The sequence below is a fragment of the Balaenoptera ricei genome, chromosome 19, assembly GCF_028023285.1.
Source record: "Balaenoptera ricei isolate mBalRic1 chromosome 19, mBalRic1.hap2, whole genome shotgun sequence".
NCBI classification, from domain to species: domain Eukaryota; kingdom Metazoa; phylum Chordata; class Mammalia; order Artiodactyla; family Balaenopteridae; genus Balaenoptera; species Balaenoptera ricei.
The window spans coordinates 29822481-29849907 of NC_082657.1; the positions used below are offsets into that span (position 1 = coordinate 29822481).

Sequence of the window (27427 nt, forward strand, 5' to 3'; positions counted from 1 at the left end):
TTCTCAAAAATTAAGCTCTACAAACCTGGATCACTAGTTTCCTCCAAGAGTACAAAGCTGAAGAGGGATTTTGTGTGTCCTAAATCCTTTTTGGAATCATCAGCTACTTTGTGTATTTAACAAAATCCTTGAATCTTTTCCCCTAGAAAAATATGTCTGTGTATGTACATATACTGTGCATGTACTTGGAGAGGTTTTCAAGGATTTCCTGATGCCAGGCTACTTGGAATCCATTGGCTCCAAGAAGGAAACTTTTGTTATAGTTCCAAAGATTTTTCATACCTTTACTTCTAACAGAACAATTCATTTTCCAAAAAAGTCTTTGCTCTGGTTGAAATGGCCCAAGGATCCTTGCCAGGTTAGCCTCTCATCACCAGCACCCTCACTCTCTCATACGCTCTTCCACACTGTTAGGAAATGACTGTTGAGTCTAGTCCTCTAACTTTACAGGTGGGGAAGACAGTCTTAGATTTTCAAAGTGACTTTACTCTACGTCCCCGTGGCTTATTGAAGACAACCAACATCAAGCCTCTTGACTCCGATTGAAAGGATGTTTATGTGTGTGTGTTGAACTTAAGTCATGAGCCATTATAATGGTATGGTTAAGAATGTAGACTCTTAAGCCAAAGTGGATTCTAATCTCAGATCTACTACTTGCTAGTTTTGTAACCTTAGTCAAATTAGTAACCTTAGTTTTTTCATTTATAAAATGGGTATAATGCCAATCTCCTCAGTAGAGGAAGATAATGTATAGGATATAGGTATATCGCCAGTCATCTTATATTGAGTATTAAATTGTTAATTCATGGAGAGCACTTAAACAGTGCTTGGCTACAGAGTCAATGCTCAGTAAATCTAGTTGTTAAACCAAATATTAAAAGTAAAAAAAAGAACAAAACAAAAAACCTCATTGTTACAACTTTACCTAATATCAACATCTCAGTTGAGATAGCCAGGAGGAAGTTGTGCTTATCTTTTGAATCAAGCAAACTCCTGAATACTGGATTAAATACAAAGAGAAAGGCTATTTGGCCTCGAATGATGTAAGAAACCAAAAATGGTTCTAGGTATTTTGTCAAGCAGCTTCACTGAAAACATTAAGGCTGTGACTGCCTGATAGTGCTGCTTTTTGAGTGGCTCTTTTCTCCTTTAGAACTGGACTCTTGATGGGCATTTTGTAGAGACTTGAGTCTCTACATCCTTCTGGCTGACAGATGCTCTGCCTTCATCAGCAACTAAAGTGGCTCTATCATTTCCTCTCCTGTTGAAACCAAAGAAACTTGAGTCTCATTCTTTTTCCAGACTAAACTTTCTATATGCTTTACATTAGGTAAGTATAATTTCTGTCTTTTTCTACTAAAAATAGGTGTACCTTGTCTGTATCATAGAACACAAAACATTTTTTAAATTGACATTTTTAGTGAATGTGTGCTATGCAAGTCTGATTGTGTGAGAGACAAAAAAAAGTAAAAGGATATCCATTACCTGAAAGTTTTAGGTGTGCTCTTTCATCTCCTTTGTACACTGCCCTTTAAGTGGCAAGTGCTTTGTCGGGTATTTGTGTGAGGAAGAATTTTTGCACTCTGAGAACTTGTTGTCTGGGGGGAATACAGACCAGTGATTGAGCAGTTACCACGTGGTTTAAGTGCTATGAGGTAAAAGTGTGGGATGCTATAGGAGCCCAGAGGAAGTGGGCCAGCCCAGACACAGCTTGACAGAGGTTATTTCCTTCTGATCTGAAGGGTCAGTCGTGGGGGTTAGGGGTGGGGCAGAGGCAGTTCTTGAACTTGTCTGGTGGCGAGGAGTTGGAGAGGAATTGTGGCAAGAGCTGAGGCTGGGAGTAAGTAGGCATCTGGGGTTGGGAGTCTCGTGAGGGTAGTGGCAAGCCACCGAAGTGTTTTGGTAGGGAAGTGACTTAACTGGATTTGCATTTTATGATCATGACTGCTACTGTGTGGACTGAAGGGCCATGCCCTGGAGGGCAGTTGGGAACTGCTGCTATATAGTCCAGGTGAGAGATGAGGGCTCCTGAACCAGAGAAGTAAGAGCTTTTAGTAGTCAAATGAGTGGAACTTTGTGGGAGGCCAAGAGAGGGAGCAGTTGAGCATAACGTCTACCACTTTTTCCATCCTGGGTTACCTGTTACAGAAATAAAGTTTCGATGATCACCAATGATTGGGAACTATTTTATCTTCTTAGAGAGTCCCTATGCTCCAAAGCATATTAAAAGCTCCAGGTGGTCCTGCAGTAGAGAAACCTGTTTCCCTGACATTCTGTGAAATGCCTGTTAACGTTCACTGTGGATATTTGGATATTTGTCATGATATTTGTCTACCAAGCTTTTTTTGAATGCCCTTGCTAGGTGTGGGGAATGCCAGCTGAATGAGTCCTGTCTCTCTGAAGACAACCCAGAAAACTTCCCTCCTTTGCATTTGGGACGAGGGTGAGGCCATAAAGATAAGTTTCTGTTGCAGAGTACTTAGTAGTGCTCAGTGGTAGTGGTACCGGTTTCCTCATCAGGCCAGTTTGATGGCATGGGTCTGGGCATTTTTTTCTAAAAGTTTAGCCTTGAACTGGTCTCTCCGGACCTCCCCAAAATCCTGTGAGGTACCCAATACCCTTTCGATAGTCTGTCTTCTGTTTAATCAGCCAAAGTCAGCGTCTCTTTCTTGCCAATAAGACCCTGACTTACAGAATATTACACGGAAGAAGTGTTCCAAAGAGCATGCTTTGAGGAGAGTTGGCCCGTCCCTGTAAGGGACTAGGGAGCTGCTTCAAAGCAAGCGTGATGTCATCTGCCAGGTAAGGGGTCTCTGGGCCATGTGTAGTGGAAGAGTCCAGCCTGGCAGATTGACTTGGGTCGTAGTCCTGGTTCCTCCATTAACCACTTAGGCAGGTGACTTATTCTTAAGGTCCCTATATTCTGAGTCCTTGTCATCCATGTATCTTTAGTACCCTAGAGCACCTGGCATTTGGAAGATGCTCAGTTACTGTGGGTTGAATGAATGAATGAACCTTAACTTTGGTATTTAAATTTTGTACATAATTACACTAAGTCATAAGTTTTCTTACATAATGTATTTAGTTTTATGGTGAGGTTCTTAAGATAGAAGGCTAAATGCTAAGATTTATAAGGTAAATAACAGTAGGGAAACTAAAATAACTAAGTCTATTATAACTTCATTAAGTAAATCAAAAGATAAATACTATATATCCTTGCTAGAAGTTGCTTTTTTTAAAAAAATTAATTTTTGTTTTTGGCTGCTTTGGGTCTTCGCTGCTGCGTGCGGGCTTTCTCTAGTTGCTGAGAGCGGGAGCTACTCTTCGTTGCGGTGCACGGCCTACTCATTGCGGTGGCTTCTCTTGTTGCAGAGCACGGGCTGTAGGCACACGAGCTTCAGTAGTTGCAGCACGTGGGCTCAGTAGTTGTGGCTCGAGGGCTCTAGAGCGCAGGCTCAGTAGTTGTGGCGCATGGGCTTAGTTGCTCCACGGCATGTGGGATCTTTCCCGACCAGGGCCCGAACCCGTGTCCCCTGCATTGGCAGGTGGATTCTTAACCACTGCGCCACCAGGGAAGCCTCTAAAACAATAATTTCATACCATCAAATATTCAGCTCATACTTCCCCAATCGCCTCATAAGTGTCTCTTTTAGAGTTGGTTTGTCTGAATCAAGAATCAGATAAAGTAAATTGAAATAGCAACAGTTTGGGAAAAAAAAACAAACTAGGGTCCGGGCCTGGGTTTCTGAAATTATATCTGATTACATTTGTGAACTCATGCATATATAGAATACTTTTTCAATAAATAAAGTGACTCCAGTTAAGAGCTACCACAGTAAACAACATTATCACAGTGAACGCCATTGCTCTCTCTTCATGTATTAACAACTTCAAAGGAAATGGGGAAGCCAGTACTCAAGTCACAATGAAAGTCCAGTATGACAGCTGTGCGGCATCCTTAGAGAATTCCCCGTCCAGATAAGGGCAGGAGGAAAGGAAGGAGATCACAGGAAGAAACTGGAATGGATGTATTTGAACATATGTCAAATACTGTTGACAAAGATGTTAGACATTTGGAAAAAATAATGGCAGATTGATGGAAAGCCAGGATAATGAAAAAAAGGCAATTTTTAACTCCAAGAAAAATGAAGGTTGTATAAGAAAGAGACTGGCTTTAGTGGACTTCTTAGAAGTATAGCAGTGAGCAGTATTTGCATTGTCCTAGTAATTTGGATAGTGATCACTGATTTAATCAAGAATTGTGGTCCAGTTTTGTTGGATGAAGGAGAAATGGGGGAGAGGGTACAGGAGAGCTAAGTCCTTACCTACCAGGGCAAGAAGGTAAATAGTATATGACACTGACAAATAAGAGAAAGTAATAGCTTATCATTTGGGAGTATGGAGATAATAATAGGAGAAACAGGTAGAAGAGTTGAGAATGTCTACTTCCTAGAATGGGCTTGGGGTTGGGAAGAAGTAAAGCAAGGGACTGCCGTTTTTCCTTTTATGATTTTTCAAATTGTGTATATATATAAATACTTCTTTTCAGTGAGGTAGCAAAATGAATATGAGTTTGCTAGCTGGAGTAGTTCATTTTATGAGTGGAGAAACAGGTATAGAGAGCATTTTACCCAATTTGGGAGCCCTTGCTCTGCTCTTATACTTAGTCATTTTCTATGTTCCTCCCTTTATCTGGTGTTACCCATTAAAACTTTGGTTTCCTCAGTTTGCTAGCTCTTCAGTAAATACCAACAAATTTATTATGAGACAGTGTATTGCATTTATTACAACTCAAGTCTGACTGTGTAGGGTCAGTCCCGTATTTGTCGTTTGCAGATCACGTGCTTTTAGGCAAGTAGCTTAACTTCTCTGTGCCTCAGTTCTCTCATCTCTAACATAGGGATGCTAACGTCACATGGGCTTGTTGACGGGTTAAATAGCTTAATACGTGCAGAGCTCTTAGAGCAGTGTCTGGCACGTAGTGATGGCTCAGTAAATACTGTCAATGGGACCCTCACTCTCCAAATAAGGAATGGAACCCATTATAATTACCAATGAATATGGGGGAACTGATCAAAACAGGGATAGGTTCTAAAGGGTTTTTAAAAAATCAACTTTTGAGGTTAGTTTACATAAAACAACTCTAATTATTATAAAAAACAGTTTTTAACTGTACAGTTTGATGGACTTTGATAAATGTAGCACCCCTGTAACAATCACTACAAGCAAGACACAGAACATTTCAATCACCCCAAAGGGTTCCATCCCCAACCCCTGGCTCTGGGCAACTCTTGTTCGGCTCTTTAGATTTGTGGTTTCTAGAGTTTCATATAAATGAAATCATAGTATAATCATACAGTACTTTTTGTCTGGTTTCTTTTGCTAAACATTTTTGAGACTTTTTGTCTATGTTAATATATGTATCTGTAATTCATTCCTTTTCGTTGCTTTTTTTGGTTTCTCCATTTACCTGTTGATGGGTATTTGGATTGTTTCCAGTTTGGGGCTGTTATTAATAGACCTGTGAATATTCATGTACAGGTCAGTGTGGATATATTCATTTTTCTTGGGAATACCTGGAGTGGGATTGCTGGATCATGGGCTGAGTGTACGTGACTTTATAAGAAACCGCTAAACTGTTTTCTGAAGAGGTTGCCCCATTTTACATTCCCACCAGCAATGTTTGAAGGTTCCAGGACCTATACACCCACTAAAAAGGCTAAAATGAGAAAGACTGACAATACTGGTTTAGGTGAGGAGATAGAACTGATTCTGTTGACTTCTGGGTAAATAGGATGCTCTTAAAATGTTCTCCCATCACTCTGTTTGGATCAAAACCATTTAAGGTTTGTTGCTTTTCAAAGGTTAAGTGAGTTAGATGGGATTTAGGGCAATCTGTATTGCCCTAAATACTCACCGCAACGAAGAGTAGCCCAGGCTCGCCGCAACTAGAGAAAGCCCGCGTGCAGCAACGAAGACCCAACGCAGCCAAAAAAAAATAAATTAATTAATTAATTTACAAAAAATTATGCCAATACTACCTGCTCATTCTAGAAAACCCCCAAAATAAAATAGTTGAAAAATAAGATATTTAAATGATCTCCCTTAACTCCCCCTATAGTTAAGCACAGGTGACACTTTGGTATATATACTTTCATAGGTATTCCCTCTGTGTGTGTTTTTCCAAAAGTGGGATTATACTATATATGCTGCTTTGTAACCTGCCTTTTTACTTCATAGTACCTGGTGAACATCTTTCTTGCCTTATGAATAAACACTGTCAAAGGATGATTTTCAACAAGTTTAAATTTTCATTCATCAAATAAACCTATAGTGAGCATGTGTCAGTTCCTTAATGAAGGAACCAGGAAGATGGTGAAATTGGTATAAAGGAGGAACAGAAATTTATTCAGTGAGGAAAAATATACTTAAACAAGACTGCTAGGAAACCATAAAATTCCTAGAAAGAAGAAAAGATAGGCAGCACTCTTTCTTTTTTTTTTTGGTTTTTATCTTTTATTTATTTTTAAATAGTTGCTTTACAATGTTGTGTTCATAGGCAGAACTCTTTGACATAAATTGTAGCAATATTTTTTTGGATCGGTCTCCTAAACCAAAGGAAATAAAAGCAAAAATAAACAAATGGGACCTAATTGAACCTAAAAGCTTTTGCACAGTAAACTAAACCATCGACAAAATGAAAAGACAACCCACTAATGGGAGAAAATATTTGCAAATGATATGACTGATAAGGGGTTACTATCCAAAATATATAAACAATTCAACATCAAAAAAACAAACAACCCAATTAAAAAATGAGCAGAAGAACTGAATAGACATTTTTCCAAAGAAGACATACAGATGGCCAACAGGCACCTGAAAATATGCTCAACATCATTAATCATCAGAGAAATGCAAACTAAGACCACAGTGAAATATCACCTCACACCTGTCAGAATGGGCTATCATCAAAAAGAACACAAATAACAAATGTTGGCGAGGATGTGGAGAAAAGGGAACCCTTGCACACTGTTGGTGGGAATGTAAATTGGTGCAGCCACTGTGAAAAACAGTATGGAGGTTTCTCAAAAAACTAAAAATAGAACTACCATATGACCCAGCAATTCCACTCCTGTGTGTGTATATATATATATAGAGAGAGAGGGAGTGCGCGCACGCAAGCATGCTAATTGAAAAAGATACACGCACCCCAATGTTCATAGCAGCATTATTTACAATTGCCAAGATATAGAAGCAACCTAAGTGTCCATCAACAGATGTATGGATAAAGAAGATGTGGTATATATATACAATGGAATACTACTCAGTTAGAAAAAAGAATGAAATTTTGCCATTTGCAACATGGATGGACTTGGAGGGTATTATGCTAAGTGAAATAAGTCAGACAGAGAAAGACAAATACTGTATGGTATCACTTATATGTGGAATCTAAAAAATAAAATAGTGAATATAACAAAGAAGAAATACTCACAGATACAGAGAACAAACTAGTAGTTATCAGTGGGGAGAGGGAAGCGGGGGAGGAGATTAAGAAGTACAAACTACTAGGGACTTCCCTGGTGGTCCAGCAGTTAAGACTCCTTTGCTTCCACTGCAAGGGGCATGGATTAGATCCCTGGTTGCGGAACTAAGATCCCGCAAGCCACATGCCACGCGGCACGGCCAAAAAAAAAACACCAAACAGTACAAACTACTATGTATAAAATAAATAAGCTACAAGGATATATTATACAACACAGGGAATATATTTTATATTAATTGTAATAATTTATAACTAATGGAGTATAACCTTTAAAAATTGTGAATCACTGTGTTGTACACCTGAAACTTACATAATGTACATCAACGATACCTTAATTAAAAAAAAAGATTACTAGGTTAGGTATGAAATTGGTTCATGTCCTACAAGGCAATGAAATTGTATTCTTTGAGGTTATATTTTCTACTAGACAGAAATAATTTGCATCTCAATAGGACAAAATCATTTGCAATTTATCAATCTATAAATTATATCTAACTTCATAGAGTCTAGGCCAATAAGCAAATAGTCACTCAACAAAAGTACATTTCTCTGATTCTCAACCTAGGGCAATATTGCTGCCCAGGAGACATTTGTCCTCTGAGGGGCAAAGTCATCCCCCTGTTTAGAACCCCTGGTGTAGATTTGCACTGTACAAAACGGTACAAGGAGGGCTGAGGATAGAGTATCTGCTGGGACAGAAGGACAACAGGCCAGGCCCCACTGGACAGCCATCTTTTTGGTTTACATCTCCTATCCCACAACGAGTCTGTAACACTCAGAGGAACTGGAAGTAGATCTGAGACTGTGTATCAGGAAAGTGGAAATGATTAACACCAGGGTGTACTGGGGAAGCTTGCTGAGCTCTACAGCCCCCAGGCCTGGGTAAAGGAAAGTCCGAGGGAGTTTCTGGGGTGACTGAGGAGGCTCAGGCAAGAGCTGAGGTGTTGGAAGCATGTGGCAGGGTGCTGTGGCCGCACAGCTAGGTCATGTAAAAGTCTGAGCCTGATTCTGCCTGGTTCAGTTATGCACCTACATGGGACTGTCAAAGGTTTTCAACGAATATTGATCGGAGTGTGTTCTGAGGAAGATTACCCAACAGACGTGTGAAGGGGGAGAAACAGGAGTCTGAGAGAACAGCTAGTTCCTATTTAAAACAAAATTTATCTGCAAATAATTGATTACAAACATTTTTATTGTCTCAAAAGGAAAGAGGCTTCTAAGCAATCTAATTCAAAAATTCCCTCTTGACAATGATAATTTGTAGGAAAAGGGGATGGTTGGGTGGCATTGACGTTGATCATGTCAATCATTGCTTGGCTGGATTTTTTAAAATGCCTGGTTAACTTGGATTATTAGGCTGGTTAAAGGTCATTGGGCTTCTCCTAAGACTGATGATCTTAGGTGGGTCCTGGAAGGGCTCTTAAGCTTAAATAGTTTATCATTCATTTTTAGCAGAAATGTAATTTCTCACAGGAAATAGTAATGAAATAGATCCCATAGTTCTCCCCCGACTAAGGTTTTGAACTATTTTTTCTTGCTCATCCCCACAGTGAGCAAGAATCTGTTTTGTCTCCCCCTATTCTGTCTAGATTGCATGCCCTACTCTTTCTTGATTATGTGGTCTCTATTCATTTAAGAAATGGCATGCTTATTTTGTGCCAGGTCTTGGCCAGTGTTGGGAAGACAATATGTGAAAACAGGCAGTCTTATCCTCACAAGGTTTAGTGTGCAGTTGGGCAGAGTATGGGTATAAGAATTGTGTAGAACTATACACAAATTTAAGTTATAACTGTAATTTTGAACTGTGCTTTGAAGCAAAGGAACAGGATATGTGCCATCTCAAGGGAAACCCATCTCAGACTTCAAAATCAGAGGAGGCACCTTTGAAGAAGTGACTCTTGCATTCGCAGTGAGAGGGGTGGGGTCTGGGGCTTGTCCAAAGTCCTAAGGCAGAAGAGGCCCTTTGGAGGGCGGCTTAAGGGCAGAATGCAGGAGGTGATGTGAGATGAAGCTGCAGGCCGGGATGAGACACTGCAGCCGGCTAAGATTTTGATCCCCATCCTAAGAGAAATGGAAGCCATTGAAAGGGTTCAAGCAAAGGAGTGCGTATTAGAAAGTTGGAGGGATATTCATTCTGAAAAAAATCACTCCAGCTTCTCAACGGATGATGAGGGTGGAAAAAGAGAGACCAGAAGGCCATGTGGTCAAGACAAGACAGTAGCTTGGACTAGGGAGGTTAGGAGATCAGTAGCCAGAAAAGAGAGATCTAGGAAGTAAAACCCACCAACATATATCTGGGGGCTCCAAGTTTTCCTTGTACCTAAAGTTGGTCTTTGATAGGCCTCAGCTTCTGTACAACTTCAGCTACACCTCTGTGATTATTTTCCAAAATATGCTATAGTAATTAGTCATTTCCTTTACTAGACAGTCAACTCTTTGAGGGTAGGGTTGCCATGGAATGGAACTTTTCTCCCATACATTGTTGACCTGAAAGCTGTATATCTATTGGGTGCTCCATAAATACATGTAATTATAAAGACTACATAAGATTCTCCTGTACTTTTCCTTCTTTCTGAGTACTTACCACAACTGTAATTAAATAGTTACTCACATAATTATATATTTAACACATCTCTCAGTAAACTGTAAACTCCATAAGGACAAAGACAAATGACAGGGTCCATATCTGTCTTGGTTATTGTTTTATCCCAATGCCCAGCACTGTACCTGGTACTCAATAAATATTTGTGAAAGAATCCTTTTGTTATTTGTTAAATGAAAGTTTCAACCATACATTTATATAGTGCTTATTATGTGCCAGTCTCTGTTCTTAGCATATTAAACACATTAACACATTTATCCTTATAACAACTCCATTACGTATATATTATTGGTATCCCCATTTCACGATGAGGAAACTGAGGCAGGAAGGTTTAGTAACTTCTTAGGGAGTCCATCAAATAGGGACTTTGTCTATGACAGGAGCTGTGCTAGGCACAAAATAAAATCGTGGTTAATGTTTTTTGAGCACCTACTACATACATCAGGCTTGGAGTTAGGCACTTTACACAATATTTTTTTAAGCCTCACAATAACCTGACCTGGCAAGTTAGGTATCCTTAATCGCATTTGATTATTATGGAAATAAAGGTTTGGCAAGTTCAGTAACTTGATAAACGTCACTAGCTGGCGGGAGGCGGAGTCGGTTCTAACCTTCAAATCCAGCCTTCCCCTTCCTGAGAAAACCCATAAGACACGCCCCTCCGCAAGGTCTGGGCCCGCCCAACCTCCCCTCTACGCCTGCGCTCTCCCCGCGCTGGCCACCAGCCCCCCCTCCGCCGCCGACACGACACGCGCACGCGCATTGCTTCCCCATGTGGGCTCGGGCCGTCATCAGGCCCAGCTGAACAGTAGTGGGTAGACCCCTAGACTGCAAGACCTTGCTGCCAGCTGAGCAGACGCCACCGTCTTGCTGTTGCCCTCCTCTCTCGGTCTTCCCGCCAGCGCAGTTCACCATGGGCAAGAGCCGGACGAAACGCTTCAAGAGACCTCAGTTCTCCCCTACGGGCGACTGTCAGGCCGAGGCGGCGGCGGCGAACGGGACTGAGCCAGAGGAGGACGACGGGCCAGCGGCGGAGCTGCTAGAAAAAGTGAGGCGAGGGCTCGCCGGGCCGCGTGGGGAGGGGCGGGGGGAAGGCCTCGCGCGGAGCCCCCCAGCAACGCCACGCGCCCCTGCCGCCGCGCCCCCGCGCGTGCGCTCTGCTCTCTCTTTGACACTTGTTCTTTCCCGCAGCTCCAGCACCCGAGCGCCGAGGTCCGCGAGTGCGCCTGCGCGGGGCTGGCCCGGCTGGTGCAGCAGCGGCCGGCGCTGCCGGGCCTGGCTCGCCGGGACGCCGTGCGACGCCTCGGGCCGCTGTTGCTCGACCCCAGCCTGGCGGTGAGGGAGACGGCGGCTGGCGCACTGAGGTGAGCAGGGAATGGGGTCCGGGGTGGTGCCTCGGATCCGGGCCCACGGCGTCCAGCTGGCGCCTCCTGTGTGCCACGCACCGTAGCTAATCGGTTTCATCCTCAGTGCACTTGTCTGCGGCAGCTCGGGAGGGCCAGGAACTGCAGAGGCGCTCCTGTTTGCAGAGGGGGGATTTGAGCTCAGGCTTCAGACTCCGGAGGACCCCATGAGCCCCGGACTACACGCATTGCTGCTTCACCTGCAGTAGCCACCTGTCAAACGTCCTCTCGTCAAGGCCTAGCGCACGTTGTACCCTTTCCAGGGAGCCTCCATGGAGTCCTGAGGTTCAGTGAACTCTTCCAGTATATATGCCAGGTGTTCTAGGTGCGGTAGATTTTGAGCAGGCAGGACATTGAGCAAGACAACCAAGATCCCTGCCTTCACAGAACCCGTGTTGTTGCGGAGACAGACAGGAAACCAGTAAACAGGGGAAACATAACATTAGATCGTAAGTGGTGCTATGGAGAAACCCAAGAGGATGATGAGTTGGGGGTGGGAAGTTACTTTAAATTGGGTGATCTTTAGATGACATTTGTGAACTCTAGCCTCCTGGCTCTGCAGGCTAGAGCCAGGCGTGGACAAACAAGGGAAAGAGCATTCCTGACAGAGGGAACAGCAACAGCAGAGGGCTTGGCATGGTTAAAGAATGGGAAGGTTATGTGGCCGAATAGAGTGGAGGGCGGGCATTGTAAGAGTTGAGGCTGGAGAGATGGATAAGGATCTGGTGGTGTAGAGCTAAAGGACCTATTCTAAGCAGGAGTGACTGGTCTAATTTACCTTTCAAAAGGCCACTCTGGTAGCTGTTCAGAGAATGGACTGTAGGGGGGGCAAGAGTAAAGTTAATATTCGTAGTTTTCATAGCTCTGTCTTTATTTATTCTGTTTCATTCATTGATTTGGCAAGTATATATTGAGTGCCTGCTGTGCAACAGGCAGTGGGCTAGGTCGTGGGCATGTGGCAGTGGACAAGACACATAATTTCTGTCCTTAATGGATCTTACAGTATTGAGGGAGGCAGGCATTATGCAACTAATCACACAAGTGTGTAATTACAGCCAATGATATTTACAGAAGATGCTATGAGAAGGTATACCTGGGGGTTCAGGGAAGAAAACCCTAAGGGCGTGATGTTTGAGGTGAGATCTGGGGGATGAGTGGGGATTAACCACTTGATGGAGGAAACAGTGTGTGGAAAGCCCTACCATTCCCCCGAAGCATACACACACTGAGAGCTCCTTCGAAGACGGTGAGGCGGCTTCCGGTTTCTCTTCATATCCTGAGTGCCTAGCACAGTGCTGTGCACTCAGAGGGCAAACAGTGTCTTTCCAATCAAAATTAAATTTAGTCAGGATTGCTTCAAGGGAATGTCTTTCTCAATAGCCTCACCCTTCCTACCCTGGAAGTCTTGATTCCAAGAAAAGTTCCCTTCATATAAGATCAGGCAGGCGACTTCCCTGGCGGTCCAGTGGTTAGGACTCCGTGCTCTCTCTGCGGAGGGTGTGGGTTCAATCCCTGGTCGGGGAACTAAAATCTCACAAGCCAGGCTGTGTGGCCAAAAAAAAAAAAGATCAGGCCATGACTGATTCACATTAAATAGGAGAAGTCTTCCCTCTCCCTGTGTATCGTCTCAGTCCTGAAAACTAAGCTGTTACAAGACAGAGACATCTGTTTACTTCACGCAGAGCAAGGATTAGCATAGGTGGAGATCTGTGGATTGGCTGTGCAGCATCTTACAGGAATCATAAGCGATTTCTTCCGGGAAACCTTAAGTATGGGTAGAAATAGAAATAAACTTGAGCGCTTAATATGTTTTGTGACATGTGGTCTGAAAGTAAAACCTGTTTTAAACTTCTTGTGTAGAAATCTCAGTGCTTGTGGCGGTTTCGAAGTTTGTGATGACATGGTGACCAAGGATATCATGACTCCGCTGGTCGCACTGCTGAAAGAGGTATGCCGCTTTCCCAGGTCGCTGTTAGTATACACACTCAGACGGTTTGGGGTTTTGTTTTGCCTTTTTTTTTTTTAAATAAGTTTATTTATTTATTTTTGGCTGCGTTGGGTCTTTGTTGCTGCGCACGGGCTTTCTCTAGTTGCGGTGAGCCGGGGCTACTCTTCGTAGCGGTGCCTGGGCTTCTCATTGCTGTGGCTTCTCTTGTTGCGGACCATGGGCTCTAGGTGCGAGGGCTCAGTAGTTGTGGCTCGTGGGCTCTAGAGTGCAGGCTCAGTAGTTGTGGTGCACGGGCTTAGTTGCTCCACGGCATGTGGGATCTTCCCGGACCAGGGATCGAACCCCTGTCCCCTGCATTGGCAAGTGGATTCTTAACCACTGTGCCACCAAGGAAGTCCCTGTTTTGCCTTTTAAGTACTTTGGTGTTAGTTATTTTGTCTTCCCTCAAAACATCCTATAGGAATTGTATTTCTTTCCTGGAAACACTGATCTCATCATGGATACGAGTCTCTAGTTTGTCCCCACTACCTTTATTTATCTGCTTGTTAGGAAAGACCTTCCTAAAACTATAGACTGACTCCTTTAGACTTTAAATTTCATACGATGAAAATAATTGGTATTTATTGGTTGCTTATTTATGTGCTAGGTGCTGTCTTGTGTATTATTTCACTTAATCCTCGGAGCAGTCCTGTTTGGCAGGTATTGTTATTCCTGTTTTACATATGAGGAAGCTGAAGCACAGATATTAGGAATTTGCTGAGAAGACTAGATTATGTTCTCAGATTTAATATCATGCCACCTTTATTGCATGATGTAGTTCAGGGATTAAGGAGCTCTTCCTCCGCCCTGCCTCTGGTCCGCTATTCTGTATTGATGGGTAATTTTCACCTGAGGCCGTATAAAGAATATCCAGTTTTGATGAGAGGTGTCAGTCTTGTTCCCTTTAGAACAGTGATTCTACTAGGGATAATGTGCCCTGCAGGGGACATTTAGCAATGTCTGGAGTCATTTTTGATTGTCACGGCTTTGGAGTAGGGGTTGCTACTGGCATCTAGTGGGAGAGGCCAAGGATGCTGCTGAACATCCTACACTGCGCATGACAGCCACATGCACCACAGCAAAGAATCATCCCATCCAAATGTCAGCAGTGCTGAGATTAAGAAGCCTGCTTTAGAGGGTGCCGTGGATTGTAGGAGAGGGGCAGAACTGCAGAGTGGTTCAGAGCACCCACTTCGGAGCCAGGATGCCTGGATCTGAATCCCACTTCACTAGATACTAAGCTACACCTTCAGCAAGCTCTCTGTACCTCTGTTTCCTATTTGTAGCAGGAGATTCGGGATAAGAGTTCACCTACTTCATAGGTTTGTGGTGAGGATTAAATGACTTAACAGACATGAAGTGCTTAGAATAGTGCCTTGCACATAGAAGGTACGGTATAGATGTTAGCTCTTATTATGTGTTACTTTTCTTTGCCTTATATACTATCTTTACCACGTTAGATAAAATATTTTGTATTGATTTTACATTTTCACTTAACATGTGAAATGCTTTTTATCCAGTTTGTACAGTGACTTGTGAACCTTTCTTGTCTGTATTTCTTGCCAGAAGGGCGCAGGGTTACAGGAACTGTACTGTTTATGAGAATTTGATGGGCTTGTTAACCACTATCATTTTTTTTTTAATTTTTATTGGAGTATAGTTGATTTACAATGCTGTGTTAATTTCAAGTGTACAGCAAAGTGAATCAGTTGTACATATACATATAGCCACTCTTTTTTTTTTTCTTTAGATTCTTTTCCCATATAGGCAACCACTATCATTTTTGATGTTTACTTTTTGTGATTCTTCACTGTCTTTCTGTTTAATTATTCTTTTGAACAAAGTTGCTAATCATGGTGTTTGGTTTCAGTGTAGTACTGGACTGGATTCAAATGAGATGTCTCCACAGGAAAAAAAAGACCAGAACAGAAATTCTATTGAAAACATAGCCAATGAGGCGGTAAACGTGCTGTGGAATATATGGTAAGATGCTTTCCAAACACAGCCTCCTGCTTCAGTGCTACTCAGGCTGATGCTCCCTCTGTTAAACTGCAGAGGAATCTCTGTTCTCTTTGGTAGGTGTGTAAATCTGTGATGTTAGTGCTCGGTCAGAGGTCTCATCAAGTGACCTAAGATCAACTGTCCTTCCCAAGCCGTTTTCCTCATAGCATCACTACGTCCTTTTTTGCTTTACAGCTCTTCTCTCCAGTCATTGCTGCTGACAAAAATAAGAGGAATCATGGACGTTAGTACCCACTGCACCTCCTTCCTCCCCCACTACCCGTGTACCTTAAGCAGCAGTTGTCTTAAAGCCAGCCAGCCTCCAGTGCAGTAGATGCTTTGACGTGGCATCTGGAATGAGACAGGGACCACAGACCTCAGTGGGTGCTTTACTCCTCTGCCGTGGCAGGTGCCATTTGACAGGGAAGTAGATGCCTGAGAAGAGCTCCTTTGGTCCCAGTAGGAAGAAGGCCATGCTCCATTCCATCATTGTAACAGTGGCCCGGGGCGGGGGAGGGTGGGATTGGGGGTGGGGGTGGGTGGACTTGCTTTTAGGAATGGAGGTGGCTGGAAACACAACCTGCATTTTTTTCTACGCCATTTTATTGTCTTACATTTCTAGCCAGATTCTAGCAAGAATCTGTCATTTCCTTATTTTCAGTCAGCAGCGATGATTATTTCTGACCTAAAGCACAGGTACTTCATAGAATACAAGGTTAAGTTGGATCCTGGAAAGCTGCCTACACAGCAATCCAAACTTGCCTATGATTTCTTTCTTTTTTTTTTTTTTTTTTAGTTTTTATTTTTATTTTTTAATGTTTATTGGGGTATAGTTGATTTATAATGTTGTGTTAGTTTCAGGTGTACAGCAAAGTGAATCTGTTATGCATATACGTATATCCACTCTTTTTTAGATTCTTTTCCCATATAGGCTATTACAGAGTTATTGAATAGAGTTCCTTGTGCTCTACACTAGGTCCTTATTAGTTATCTATTTTATATATAGTAGTGTGTATATGTCAGTCCCAATCCTCCAATTTATCCGTCCCCCCCCATGATTTCATTTTAAACTAGTGGATGCATTCCACCAGGAAAATTGGAGAGATCAGATCTGAGGAAATGGCATTCAAGCAAGCTAGTGGGTGCTGTTTTTCAGATAACTTTAATATATAAATTGTTGAACTCAGAAATTTAAAAAAAGTTTTCTTTGAAAAGTGCCTGAAAAAGTGGTCTCCACAGTGATCTCTCTTTCCTGAGTGCCTATTATCTTAACACATTTATGCTTTATTTTCCTGACTATACCTGACTTTACTATGGGCTTCTTGAGGGGAGGTTCGTAGCAGTGTTGCAGTAACTAGATGGATGGATGGATGGATGGATAGACGGATACACAAACAGAAAATAGTTTATCTTTAGACAGCAAGATTGAATTTAATCATTTAGTCAGCTCTGTTAGCTGTTAGTCTGTCGTGTGTATATATGGTATGTCTGGAGGAATATTCTTCTCTGGAACCAGGGATAAAATTATTATAATTAGCTCTGTTTACCCTGTATTTAGCATATATGTTAATTAATAACATTGATAACATTAATTCTGATTCTTTTATTAAAAAGTGTAATTTCAAAAATATTTATTATAACAATTTCTCTGTTGCAGACTGCAAATTCTGTTAAAATTATAACAGTCTAGATGGAATGAATAAAATTTTAATTTTACTTTCTTTTAAATTTGTACTTTTTGTGTGATAAGTATAGAGGCCTTTTATCCTTACTTTAATTTATCATTACTGTGATATAGTGGAAAGACAAGTAAGCTGGACCCAAAGACTCACCAGTAACAAAGTGTGTGATCTTTGGACAGATCACTTCACCTCTTGGGGTCTGAGTTTCCTTATTCGCAAAATGAGGCATTGAAGTAAATGATTTCTAAGCTCTCTTCCATCTTTAACCTCCTGTAAGGAAATTGGCATGCGGGTAAAGAGATTGGCTAAAAGATCCTACTGTGATGGAAATAAAAATACAGATAGCCAGTTGTGTTCACAGTGACTATGAATGGGCATTGGTTTCTTCATCTATAAAAATGGTGGTTGGTTGACTACAGCTCTTTGGTTCTTTTACAAAGCCTAATTATTTTTTCATGAATTTCTGTGGTTGATAATGTTAAAATGTGAATAGTAAAACTTTTTTTTCCCCCCTTCAATTTAGTGAATGCAGTAGTAGAGCAGTATCTATATTCAACAAAGAAGGGTGTTTGGAGATTGTATTAAAGTATTTAAGTAGGTTCTCCACCAATGTTGACCTGGCTATTTCAGTAGGTAAGTGAAGAAAAAGTTATGTGTGGCCTTATTCAAAATTTTTTATTCAGACATAGCATGTTTATTTCTACAGGAGTGATTTTTTTTCCTCATTGTATGTAAATGCCTAGCTGAGTTCTATTCTGAATCTTTTAAAGTCTGTGATTAATGCTCTACTTATGTAGTTTTCCTGCTCTTGACTCTGAGAGGGAGGAAAGTAATTATGTGAGCATATGTGGTTTCTAGTATACTACCATTCTTAGAAGGCTTTATTAATTCTTGAAGCTTTCATCTCCCATTTACTGAGAAACAGTAACCCACAACTACCAGGCCTTTGAGCCAAAGTTAATTGGAATGTAGACTTATTTAAATGGCTTGTACCACTGTCTCATACTTCCAGAAGAATACTTTTGATAACCTGTGCTTTTTTTGAGAGAGGAAAATAAGTGATTGGAATTTCACACAGGCCTGCTTGCCTTCCAGACAGGGAAAGCAAAGTCTGGCAGCTTCAGCTGCCTTGGCTCCCTCACCTTCTGTACATGGGGTTAGAGAACCACCGGGGGCCCTTACTCAGCAGGGGGAGGAGACAGAAACCAGAGGGTGGGCGGCTCAGCAGAACTCCGGGGGCAAGTGGAGAAATAATGGGTGAAAAGCATTTTTTTCTACCCATCATAATATAGGCATCTGGCTGTTCTTTTATTTAACCGTGTATTTCTCCTGGCAAGGACAAGTTTATTCCCCTTACTGGAGTGTATTCCCCTTACCAGTGTTTCTCTTGGCTCTAGTGGAAACAGAACAGAAAAGGAAAAAATAATAGTGGAATAAATAGCACTGGGAAAAATTTTTAAATCAGTTTCTCAAAATGGAATCTTTGGCAAAGGGGAGATTTGTGAGTAAATGAGAATTTTAAAAACAGTTGAACTAGGAAATTGGTAGGTGACTTATAGTCTCAGAGGACAGTCTTTAATTATAAAAGAATTTCAGGAAAGTTCATAGCTTTTAAAAGAGAAACTTCACTTCTGTTTTGGGGCCTTAAGTTTTGTAGATTTGGTTATTTATTTAGTTTTTTTCCTAAAGAACTCTTTTAAAGAACTTGAAAAAAATGGATCAGAATAAAGTTATTTTGCATTGTATAGCAGTGTGTTCCTTGGCATTTAGCTAGGTTCATGATTTTTTAATCAAATGTCAAATTACTTTTGAAAATCAAGCACGGCTTACATATAGTAAAGTGAAATTCTGAGATTCCATACTATGTATTAATATAGCTTTCTTTGAGCTTGTGTTGTCTTAGCAATCACATCTTATCTTGTTTTTTTGCTAAAGTGAATTTAATTAGTCTCTTAATGAAAAAAATACTACATTGGGATATATGTATATGTACATATATGCATATATATGGATTTATATATAAATGTATTTTGGAAACCAAAATAGAGCACAGCAATAGCATGTATTTTGACTACTAATTTGGATGGGAACGATCTGCTTTGGAAGTTTTAGACCTGGGAAGAAATGGATTTGTATGGTCTACAGTATCTCAAACAAAACAGATTTGGGCTTGCTTCCTCATTTGTGCTTCCTTCCTCATTTGCGCTTCAGTCAGACCTTTCATGCAATCCCAACTGTTTTTATATTTTCAGTTAATTGTTTCTAATTTACAAGTTGTAATCCATTGTCTTGTTCTAATGCCAGAGAGCAGTTAAGTGCTAAATAAATCATATGTCTATTAATATTTTACCCATCTCTTAATTTGCTCATATTTTTATATAAAATACTTTTTTCCTTAAATATGTTTCACCAGAAATAACTCGTAATTTTTAAGGTCGTGCTGAATTTCAAAGAAGCCAGAATGTTCCCAAACCTAGGGCTTGTCTTTGACAGCAGAACTACCCTGAGAGTGTTGTCAGTGCACTGGCGTTTGGTCCGCAGGCTGTTTGCTACTGGTCTGTGATGAGTACAGAAATAGGGGCTAAACCTTTATAAATGTTTATAGTAATTCCACATTGTCACGGCGGTTAAGAGGCTTTTAAATTATATTTTATAAAAGTATAGTTTTATAAAGGATTAGAAATGAAGAAAAAAGGAAAAAAGGTCTTTTATACCTCTGATAGTTTGGGAAGCCTCATTTGCATGTGCCGTGTTTGAGGGAAAGTGTGTATCTCCTACAAAAGCTACCTGTGTCCAAAGAACTTGTAAAGATGCAGATGTTTTTTGATGAGTTATTTTGGTTTAAATTATCCTAGCAGAATTCATTATTTTCTAAATATTTGATGTTTGTCTTTATAGCATATTGTTTGCAGACGGTGACCGAAGATAACCCAGAGCTACTGAAATCTTTCAGTGCCCCAGCATTGCATGTGCTGGAATCAGCAATGCTTTCTCCTGTCAGTTCCATGGAATATATTCTATTAAAGACATTGGTGGCAGGTAAAGTTTAGCCATATGTGGTAGTGTGCTTTTTTAGTAACTTGTAGTAGGTAGAGATGGGGGACAAAGTTATTCCCCCATTTCACCACATCAGGGCTTTCTGTGCTTAGTCTGTTCTGAAAATTTTAATATTTTAGTGGAGACCCTTAATTCAAGCAGTTCTGCATAGTTTCAAAGCCTTCTAAGATTAAATTTGTTTTTAGTTTAATAAACTACTGTTATCTGATAAAGAAATGCTGTTGTCAGGACCCCCTCTTATTTATGAACCAGTGAGTTCAGAAGTTGACTGTAGTGCAGGCATCTAAGACATGACCATTCACTTTCCTATAAGATCTTCACCCGCAATGCATCTCCCCAGAGTTGCTAAATACAGAAAGAAGAAATAATCTGATGACATGCCAAGTAGTAGGTAACTTATTATATATTTTCCTCTTGCCCTTTGGTCTTCCAGGGGTAATTTATCTTGAGAGGTGGTTTTTTTCCCCTAAACTGATAAAATACACATAACATAAAATTTAACATCTTAACCATTTTTAAATGTACAGTTAAGCAGTGTACATTTGCATTGTTGTATAACCAATCTCCAGAACACTTTTCATCTTGCAAAACGGAAACTCTGTACACATTAAACAACTCCATTTCCCTCTCCCCTCAGCCCCCAGCAACTGCTATTTTCCTTTCTGTCTCTATGGATTTGACTACTCTAGTGCCTCAAATAGGTGGAATCATACAGTATTTTTCTTTTTGTGACTGGCTTATTTCGCTTAGTGTAATGTCCTCAGGGTTCATCCATGTTATAGCATGTGTCAGAATTTCCTTCCTTTTTAAGGCTGAATAATATTCCACTGTATGTATATATGACGTTTTGTTTATCCATTCATCTGTGGATGGACACTTGGCTTGCTTCCACCTTTTTGTTATTGAATAATGCTGCTATGAATATGGTTCTACAGATGTCCGTCTGAGTCCTTGCTTTCAATTCTTTTTGAATATATATACCCAGGAATGATTTTTATTGTAACCGGCACATTTTTTTTTTTTTTAATTAGTCTAACTACTTAGTGGTAGCTGTTCTAGTTTCATAAGCAAAAAACCAAGAACCTGCTCTGCGGTTGTCCGTGAGACCTTCAAATTTTAGTGCATTCCATTCCACTCTTGGAATATAAGAAGCTGCTTAGGAGAGCAGCTCAGGTTAAGATGAAAGAAAGCCAGGCAACTCAGTTTGTCGTGGTAAAAGAAACTTGATCGGTGTTCTCTTGATCTGTTGCTCTCTGGTGTATCAGAGCAAGGCATTGTGTGCCAAGAAAAGGAGACGATTGTGAAGGACTGCTGTAATAAAGGGAGCTGCCTCTGTGCAAAGCTTTTTGACATTTAATAAAAACTGAGCAAAGGCAGTGGGATCGGGATTTTTTGAAATTACACCTGAGCTTAAAGAACCACTCTCATGGAAACTGTATTTAATCAAAGATTTCACAGTCAATTTCTTTGTCCGTATGCTCATTTTTTTTCCACAGGCACAATTTGGAATCTAAAGGACATTATTCCATCCAAGAGTCAGGCAGAAATCATAAATGCCATACTAAAGATCTTATCTGAAGTTCTGGAAATGGATGCTGGTGAAACGGTTATTCAAATGAAGGAGACCGAAACTCAAAGGATAAAAACTGCTGCACAGACTGAGGATACATTACAGAATGTTAATGGTGATGATTTGATTGAGGATGATGAAATGGAAGAAATTCCTCACAGAAGGAAAGTCAGAAGGAAAACTTTCATTTCAGATTTACTTCCAGTAAGTCGGATTGATGCTTTCAGACATGGATTAATACAGCTATTATCTTTCAATAGGTATCCTAAGCTTTGTAGGAAAATGTTACAGCAAAGTTAATTATAAAGTGAATTTCAGTTAAAAAAAAAAAAGTCATGTTTTCCCATTAACTCATAACTCAGAAATCTCCCAAAGGAGAAAAAAAAATGTCCTAAGACAAAACTTTTATATAGAGAAGGTTTGAAAGATGGAGTAGACCAGTACTTTTGCAGCACTTCAGAAACATGTGGTCATCTCCCACTTCAGTTACACATTCTCTCCCAGACTGTCTTCAAACTAAAGGAATTTTTACTTTGCTTGAATTGTCCCTTGCATTCTTGTCTCTTTTATTTTAGTGTTTAGCCTTACCAAAGTAGCAAGCCAAACTTTCATTTACTCCCTACTGCCGAGCAGAGGAGGTTGGGTGATTATGAAAATTAATGATGGTTTGTAGTTTTTACAGACTGGTTTATAGTTTTTGTTTGTTTGTTTGTTTTGTTTTTTTATAAATTTATTTATTTATTTATTTATTTTTGGTGGTGTTGGGTCTTCGTTGCTGCATGCAGGCTTTCTCTAGTTGCGGCGAGCAGGGGCTACTCTTTGTTGTGGTGCGCGGGCGTCTCATTGCAGTGGCTTCTCTTGTGGAGCACAAGCTCTAGGCACGTGGGCTTCAGTAGTTGTGGCATGCGGGCTCAGTAGTTGTGGCACGTGGGCTCTAGAGCACAGGCTCAGTAGATGTGGCACACAGGCTTCATTGCTCCATGGCATGTGCGATCTTCCCGGACCAGGGCTCGAACCTGTGTCCCCTGCATTGGCAGGCGGATTCTTAACCACTGTGCCACCAGGGAAGTCCCTCGTTTATAGTTTTTGATTGTGGCTTATTTGTGCTAGTGGGCGTGATGTTGGGGTGAGGAGGAGCAGTCTTGGGTGCAGGGAACATTTCAACTGAGCCAGTCAGCAGTGATGGAGCCATACTTTGGGAAAACATTTTTCCCAAGGAGGAGAGCAGGTCGTCAGGAAGACAAGGAGGACGGTGAGTTGGACTTTATTCATCTAGGTGCACATTTTCTGTGCTTACTCTGTGTGCCAGGCCCTGTGCCAGATGCTGCTGATAGAAAGATGATTAAGGCATATTTCCTGTCTTCAGGGACCTTTTCCATCTTGAGAGGATAGACATGTAAGTATAATTTATTATAATGCCTGTGCTAAGAACAGTGATAGGGCTGTGCACAGACTTCTGAGGGAGTCGTATCTATAGAGTAAGCACACCTGACTCAGCCCTGATGGAAGCAGAAAGGAAGACGCTCTCAGAAAAGGCTTTGTGGGCAGAACACCTGAGCTGTCTTAAAGGATGGTGTAAGAAACAGCATGGTGAAAGCGGGTTAGTGTTGTTTGAGGGGCCTGGAGGCAGGAAGACCAGACAGGAGGCTGCTGAAGTCATTCGGAAGAAAGACAATGAAGCCTGAACTGGAAGAACCCTAGTAATGTCCTGTCACCCTTTCTACCATCTTACGCGTGGCCCGTCCTGATTCGTGTACAATGAACTGAAACTGAGAAGTATCTTAAGTCAATGTCTTAGAGTTTTGATAGATTTATTTTTAAAGAATTCTTAGTGGGCGTAAACTCATCAGTATACCACTGTCCCACGTCCTATGAAGTCTTGCAAAGCTGAATTGGTGGTGTTTCAAAGCAGTCAAATGTTGTAGTTAAGAACTACTTTCTCACTACAAATAACTCAATTTCGTTTCTTTTTATGGCTGATTAATATTCCATTGTATATATGTGCCACAGTCCCCATGAATAGCTGTTAGGTGCAAAGCATTGTGTTAAGTGCTGGGGTGAATATGAAATGAAAAGGCCATCCTGCCCTTGAGTTGCTTGCAAATCGTAAAGCGGCTTAAAAATCATATCACCCCCTTTTGGTGCAAGAGGTGTGTATTTGAACCCCAAATTTACTCCTTGTCTCACTTGTGCATCTGAGTCAGAGTGGGTAGAATTTAAAATCAGTAAAGCAAGATAGACAAAGGCATAGCTATGAGCCTTGTCATTCCAAAGGGTGTTTCTAGAACCCCAGCAGCATCCCCTCAGGTACCACATGGAGGTGAGTTACAGATCTGGGATCCACTTGTGGAACATCAGCTCTAACAGGTCAGGGTTTGGAGGCTCTTCTGCAGGTGTTGCATCGTGCTGACCAGGTCACTTTATCCTGCCGGATGCACATATACTATGTTTCCCCACCCCGAATTCCCATCAGAGCAGAAGTGGAAATTCCAGTTGGGCTGTCAGGGGACTCTGAAAGATCGGACATCTCTGGCTGGGAGAACAGCACTCCTGCAGGGTTTCCCCATCTCCAGCCTTGCTCTCAGGGGCCCTACAGGGAATGAGTGAGTGGGGATTGAGATCCACATCCACCAAGATGAAGTGCCACTGTTTAAAAGTATCGATATTTAACTGTTATTTAGAGATTCACTTTCCCAAGTACTACTTAGAAATAGAATTTTGGTGCTTAGAAAATGCAGTGTTTTCTCTTCACAAAAGCTTGCGTTTTAAAGCCTATCACCATAGCTGAGTAGACTGGATGATTAACATGCTGATCACGCAGGCAGTGTTTAAGTGCCAGTAGGGTGCTAAGCATCGTGCTGCCGTGTGCCAGGAATACAGATTTACAGCCAGGCAGCTCTGGTCTTCCACGCTGCCCAGTGGCTTGTGCAGGGATCCTTTAGAATCAAAACCCTTAATTGCATCATTTAACTTAAGAAGGTATAAGCACACATCTGTAAAGAGAGAGCCGACCCAAGTTGTGGCTGTAACATGCAGAAGTAGAACACTCCCTACCCACCTTCCACAGTTAGCAATTGTCAAATCACAGTCTGTTTTCTTTCATCTATTTCCCTACCCACTCTCCCCTCTCAACTACTGAATATTTTGAAGCAAATCTCAGCTGTCATAACATTTCCTCTAGCTTGGTTCTTTATGTCAATTGATAACAATAAGAAGCAGGGAAATGTTCTGAGCAGGAAAGTCAGGTAAAGAAGTGGAACTTAGTTTCAGAGTTCTTCTAAGCCAGATCTTCGTAGGTGTTGAGTGGATGAGAGCCCAGCAGAGGCATGTCTTATGTAGCTTTGAGTCGCCTCCAAGAAATGTTTAGTTGAATATCATACACGCACGAAGTGAGTAGGAATAAATTTTAGATACATTCTTTTATTTTTAATTAATTAATTAATTTTATTTTTGGCTGCGTCAGGTCTTAGTTGTGGCACGTGGGATCTTTCATTGCGGCGCACAGGCTCCAGAGCACGTGAGCTCTGTGGTTGTGGCCCGTGGGCTCAGTAGTTGCAGCGTGCGGGCTTAGTTGCCCCACGGCATGTGGGATCTTAGTTCCCTGACCAGGGATCGAACCCGCATCCCCTGCATTGGAAGGTGGATTCTTAACCACTGGACAACCAGGGAAGTCCCTAGATACATTCTTGCCAGCAATAAAATGAATATAAACATAGGGATTCCTAAGCTACATCTATTAATTAGCTATCTGCTTTTTTTTTTTAAGAATGTGGTTCAAAATTACAGTTAAATCGTTGCACAAGAAGTTGCTGGAGTATTAAAAATGAGTACAACATTCTGGAAAAGGAGAACAGGAATATGTCACAAGATCTATAGATGTGTTTTTAACCTTTGATCCAGTAAATCTGAGGAAATAAGATAACCAAGTAATCTGAAATATTCCATGCTAGCGGAATGCTTAATAAATTATAATACATTCATTTAATGGAATATTTTACAGCCTTTGAAAAGACAATTAGAAAACTTTTGAAACTCAGGCAACAAAATATACATTACTTTTAGCTTATGCACTGTTTTGGAGTGAAGCTGTTTCACTTTTCATAGGTGACTTGAGAATTAAGGTCATATAAATTTATACAACCCATTTTGAGAATGTTAATTGATAAGTTAGGTTCATGTTATTTATTTCCAGAAGAAAAAGTCCCCCTCTTTCTTCAGTCTTTAAGAAATGTTTTATTGCAGTCTTCAAAGAAAGCCAGAAAGCAGCAAGCCTATCTGCTCCTTAGCCAAGCTCTGTTGGTCATATAAGGGCCTGTTAGTAATTCTGGTTAATGAAGTCTTTTCCAAGAAAATGTGTAAGCATCTAAAAGCAGGTTTGTTGTGTGTAAGTGCCTGGTGTCCAAAATGAACTCTTGTTTTAATCTTAGTATGCTGAGCTACTTCTTAACACATTAGATTAAGTTTCAGGGTGAATTTAGTTCAGAATTCCTGAATAGTTTTCTGTTCTCTCCAGCTAACTAAGCAACACTTAGAAAGTAACCGTGCAGATAGATGGAAACCCGGTGAACAGTGGCACGCTGCACAGTGCCAAGAGGAATCATAATGCCTGTTTGTCCTTCCAGCACTTTATGACTTTTCTTCTATTTACCCACCCCCCCCCACGTCCTCTATTCCAAGTGCAAATATCATTTAGTAGGCTTTAACTAAGGAGGGTCACATGAAAATATTTTTCCACACATTTGAGAGTTGGTTGTTTGCTTTTTTTTTTTTTAAGCCCACCGACAAGGAGCTGAGAGAGACCATAGCGTTGCTGACAGCTCAGCAGACTGCTCTGGAAATCATTGTCAACATGTGCTGCAGTGAAGGTTTGTGACCAGTTCCCATTTAGATCTCCTCCCCTGGACTGGGAGGGCAGCTTCCATGAGGATTATCTTAAATAGTCCAGTTCTGTGTGATCTGCACTCTTCCCAGATCCCACTGACGATGAATGGGAAGAGCTTTCCAGCAGTGATGAAAGCGACGCGTTTATGGAGAATTCCCTGAGTGAATGCGGTGGGCAGCTGCTGTCTCCCCTCTGCCTCTCCCATGAGGTTCATACCGCTCTCACCAACTACCTCATCCCAAAGAAGGTAATCTGTTTTCAGTCTAGGCTCATTCTAGAGCACAGGGAAGGCTTAAGAAAGCTGTTCTGGGGCTTCCCTGGTGGCGCCGCAGTTAAGAATCCGCCTGCCAATGCAGGGGACATGGGTTCTAGCCCTGGTCCGGGAAGATCCCACATGCCGCGGAGCAGCTAAGCCCGTGCGCCGCAACTACTGAGGCTGCGCTCTAGAGCCTGCGTGCCACAACTGCTGAAGCCCACGCGCCACAACTACTGAAGCCCACATGCCTAGAGCCCGTGCTCTGCAACAAGAGAAGCCACCACAGTGAGAAGCCCGCGCACCGCAATGAAGAGTAGCCCCCGCTCGCCGCAACTAGAGAAAGCCCGCGCACAGCAACAAACACCCAATACAGGGGCTTCCCTGGTGGCGCAGTGGTTGAGAAAATGCCTGCCAATGCAGGGGACACGGGTTCGAGCCCTGGTC

At 41.5% G+C, this 27427-nt stretch overlaps 1 protein-coding gene across 3 annotated transcripts in view; it reads left to right on the top strand.

The window, feature by feature from the left end:
* The first annotated feature begins 10886 nt into the window (after positions 1-10886).
* Positions 10887-27427, top strand: part of HEATR3 (HEAT repeat containing 3) — a 35995-nt gene continuing 19454 nt past the window's right edge. For 2 of the 3 annotated variants that reach the window (XM_059904882.1, XM_059904883.1), the window contains exons 1-9: positions 10887-11193; positions 11337-11509; positions 13409-13496; positions 15406-15518; positions 17742-17851; positions 20117-20257; positions 21772-22049; positions 26620-26710; positions 26817-26974. In XM_059904882.1, coding sequence (XP_059760865.1) covers positions 11059-11193; positions 11337-11509; positions 13409-13496; positions 15406-15518; positions 17742-17851; positions 20117-20257; positions 21772-22049; positions 26620-26710; positions 26817-26974 — 1287 coding nt within the window. In that variant the 5' untranslated portion in view covers positions 10887-11058. Of the gene's footprint in view, positions 11194-11336; positions 11510-13408; positions 13497-15405; positions 15519-17741; positions 17852-20116; positions 20258-21771; positions 22050-26619; positions 26711-26816; positions 26975-27427 lie in introns of those variants that run through there. The other variant, XM_059904884.1, reaches the window with a different exon arrangement.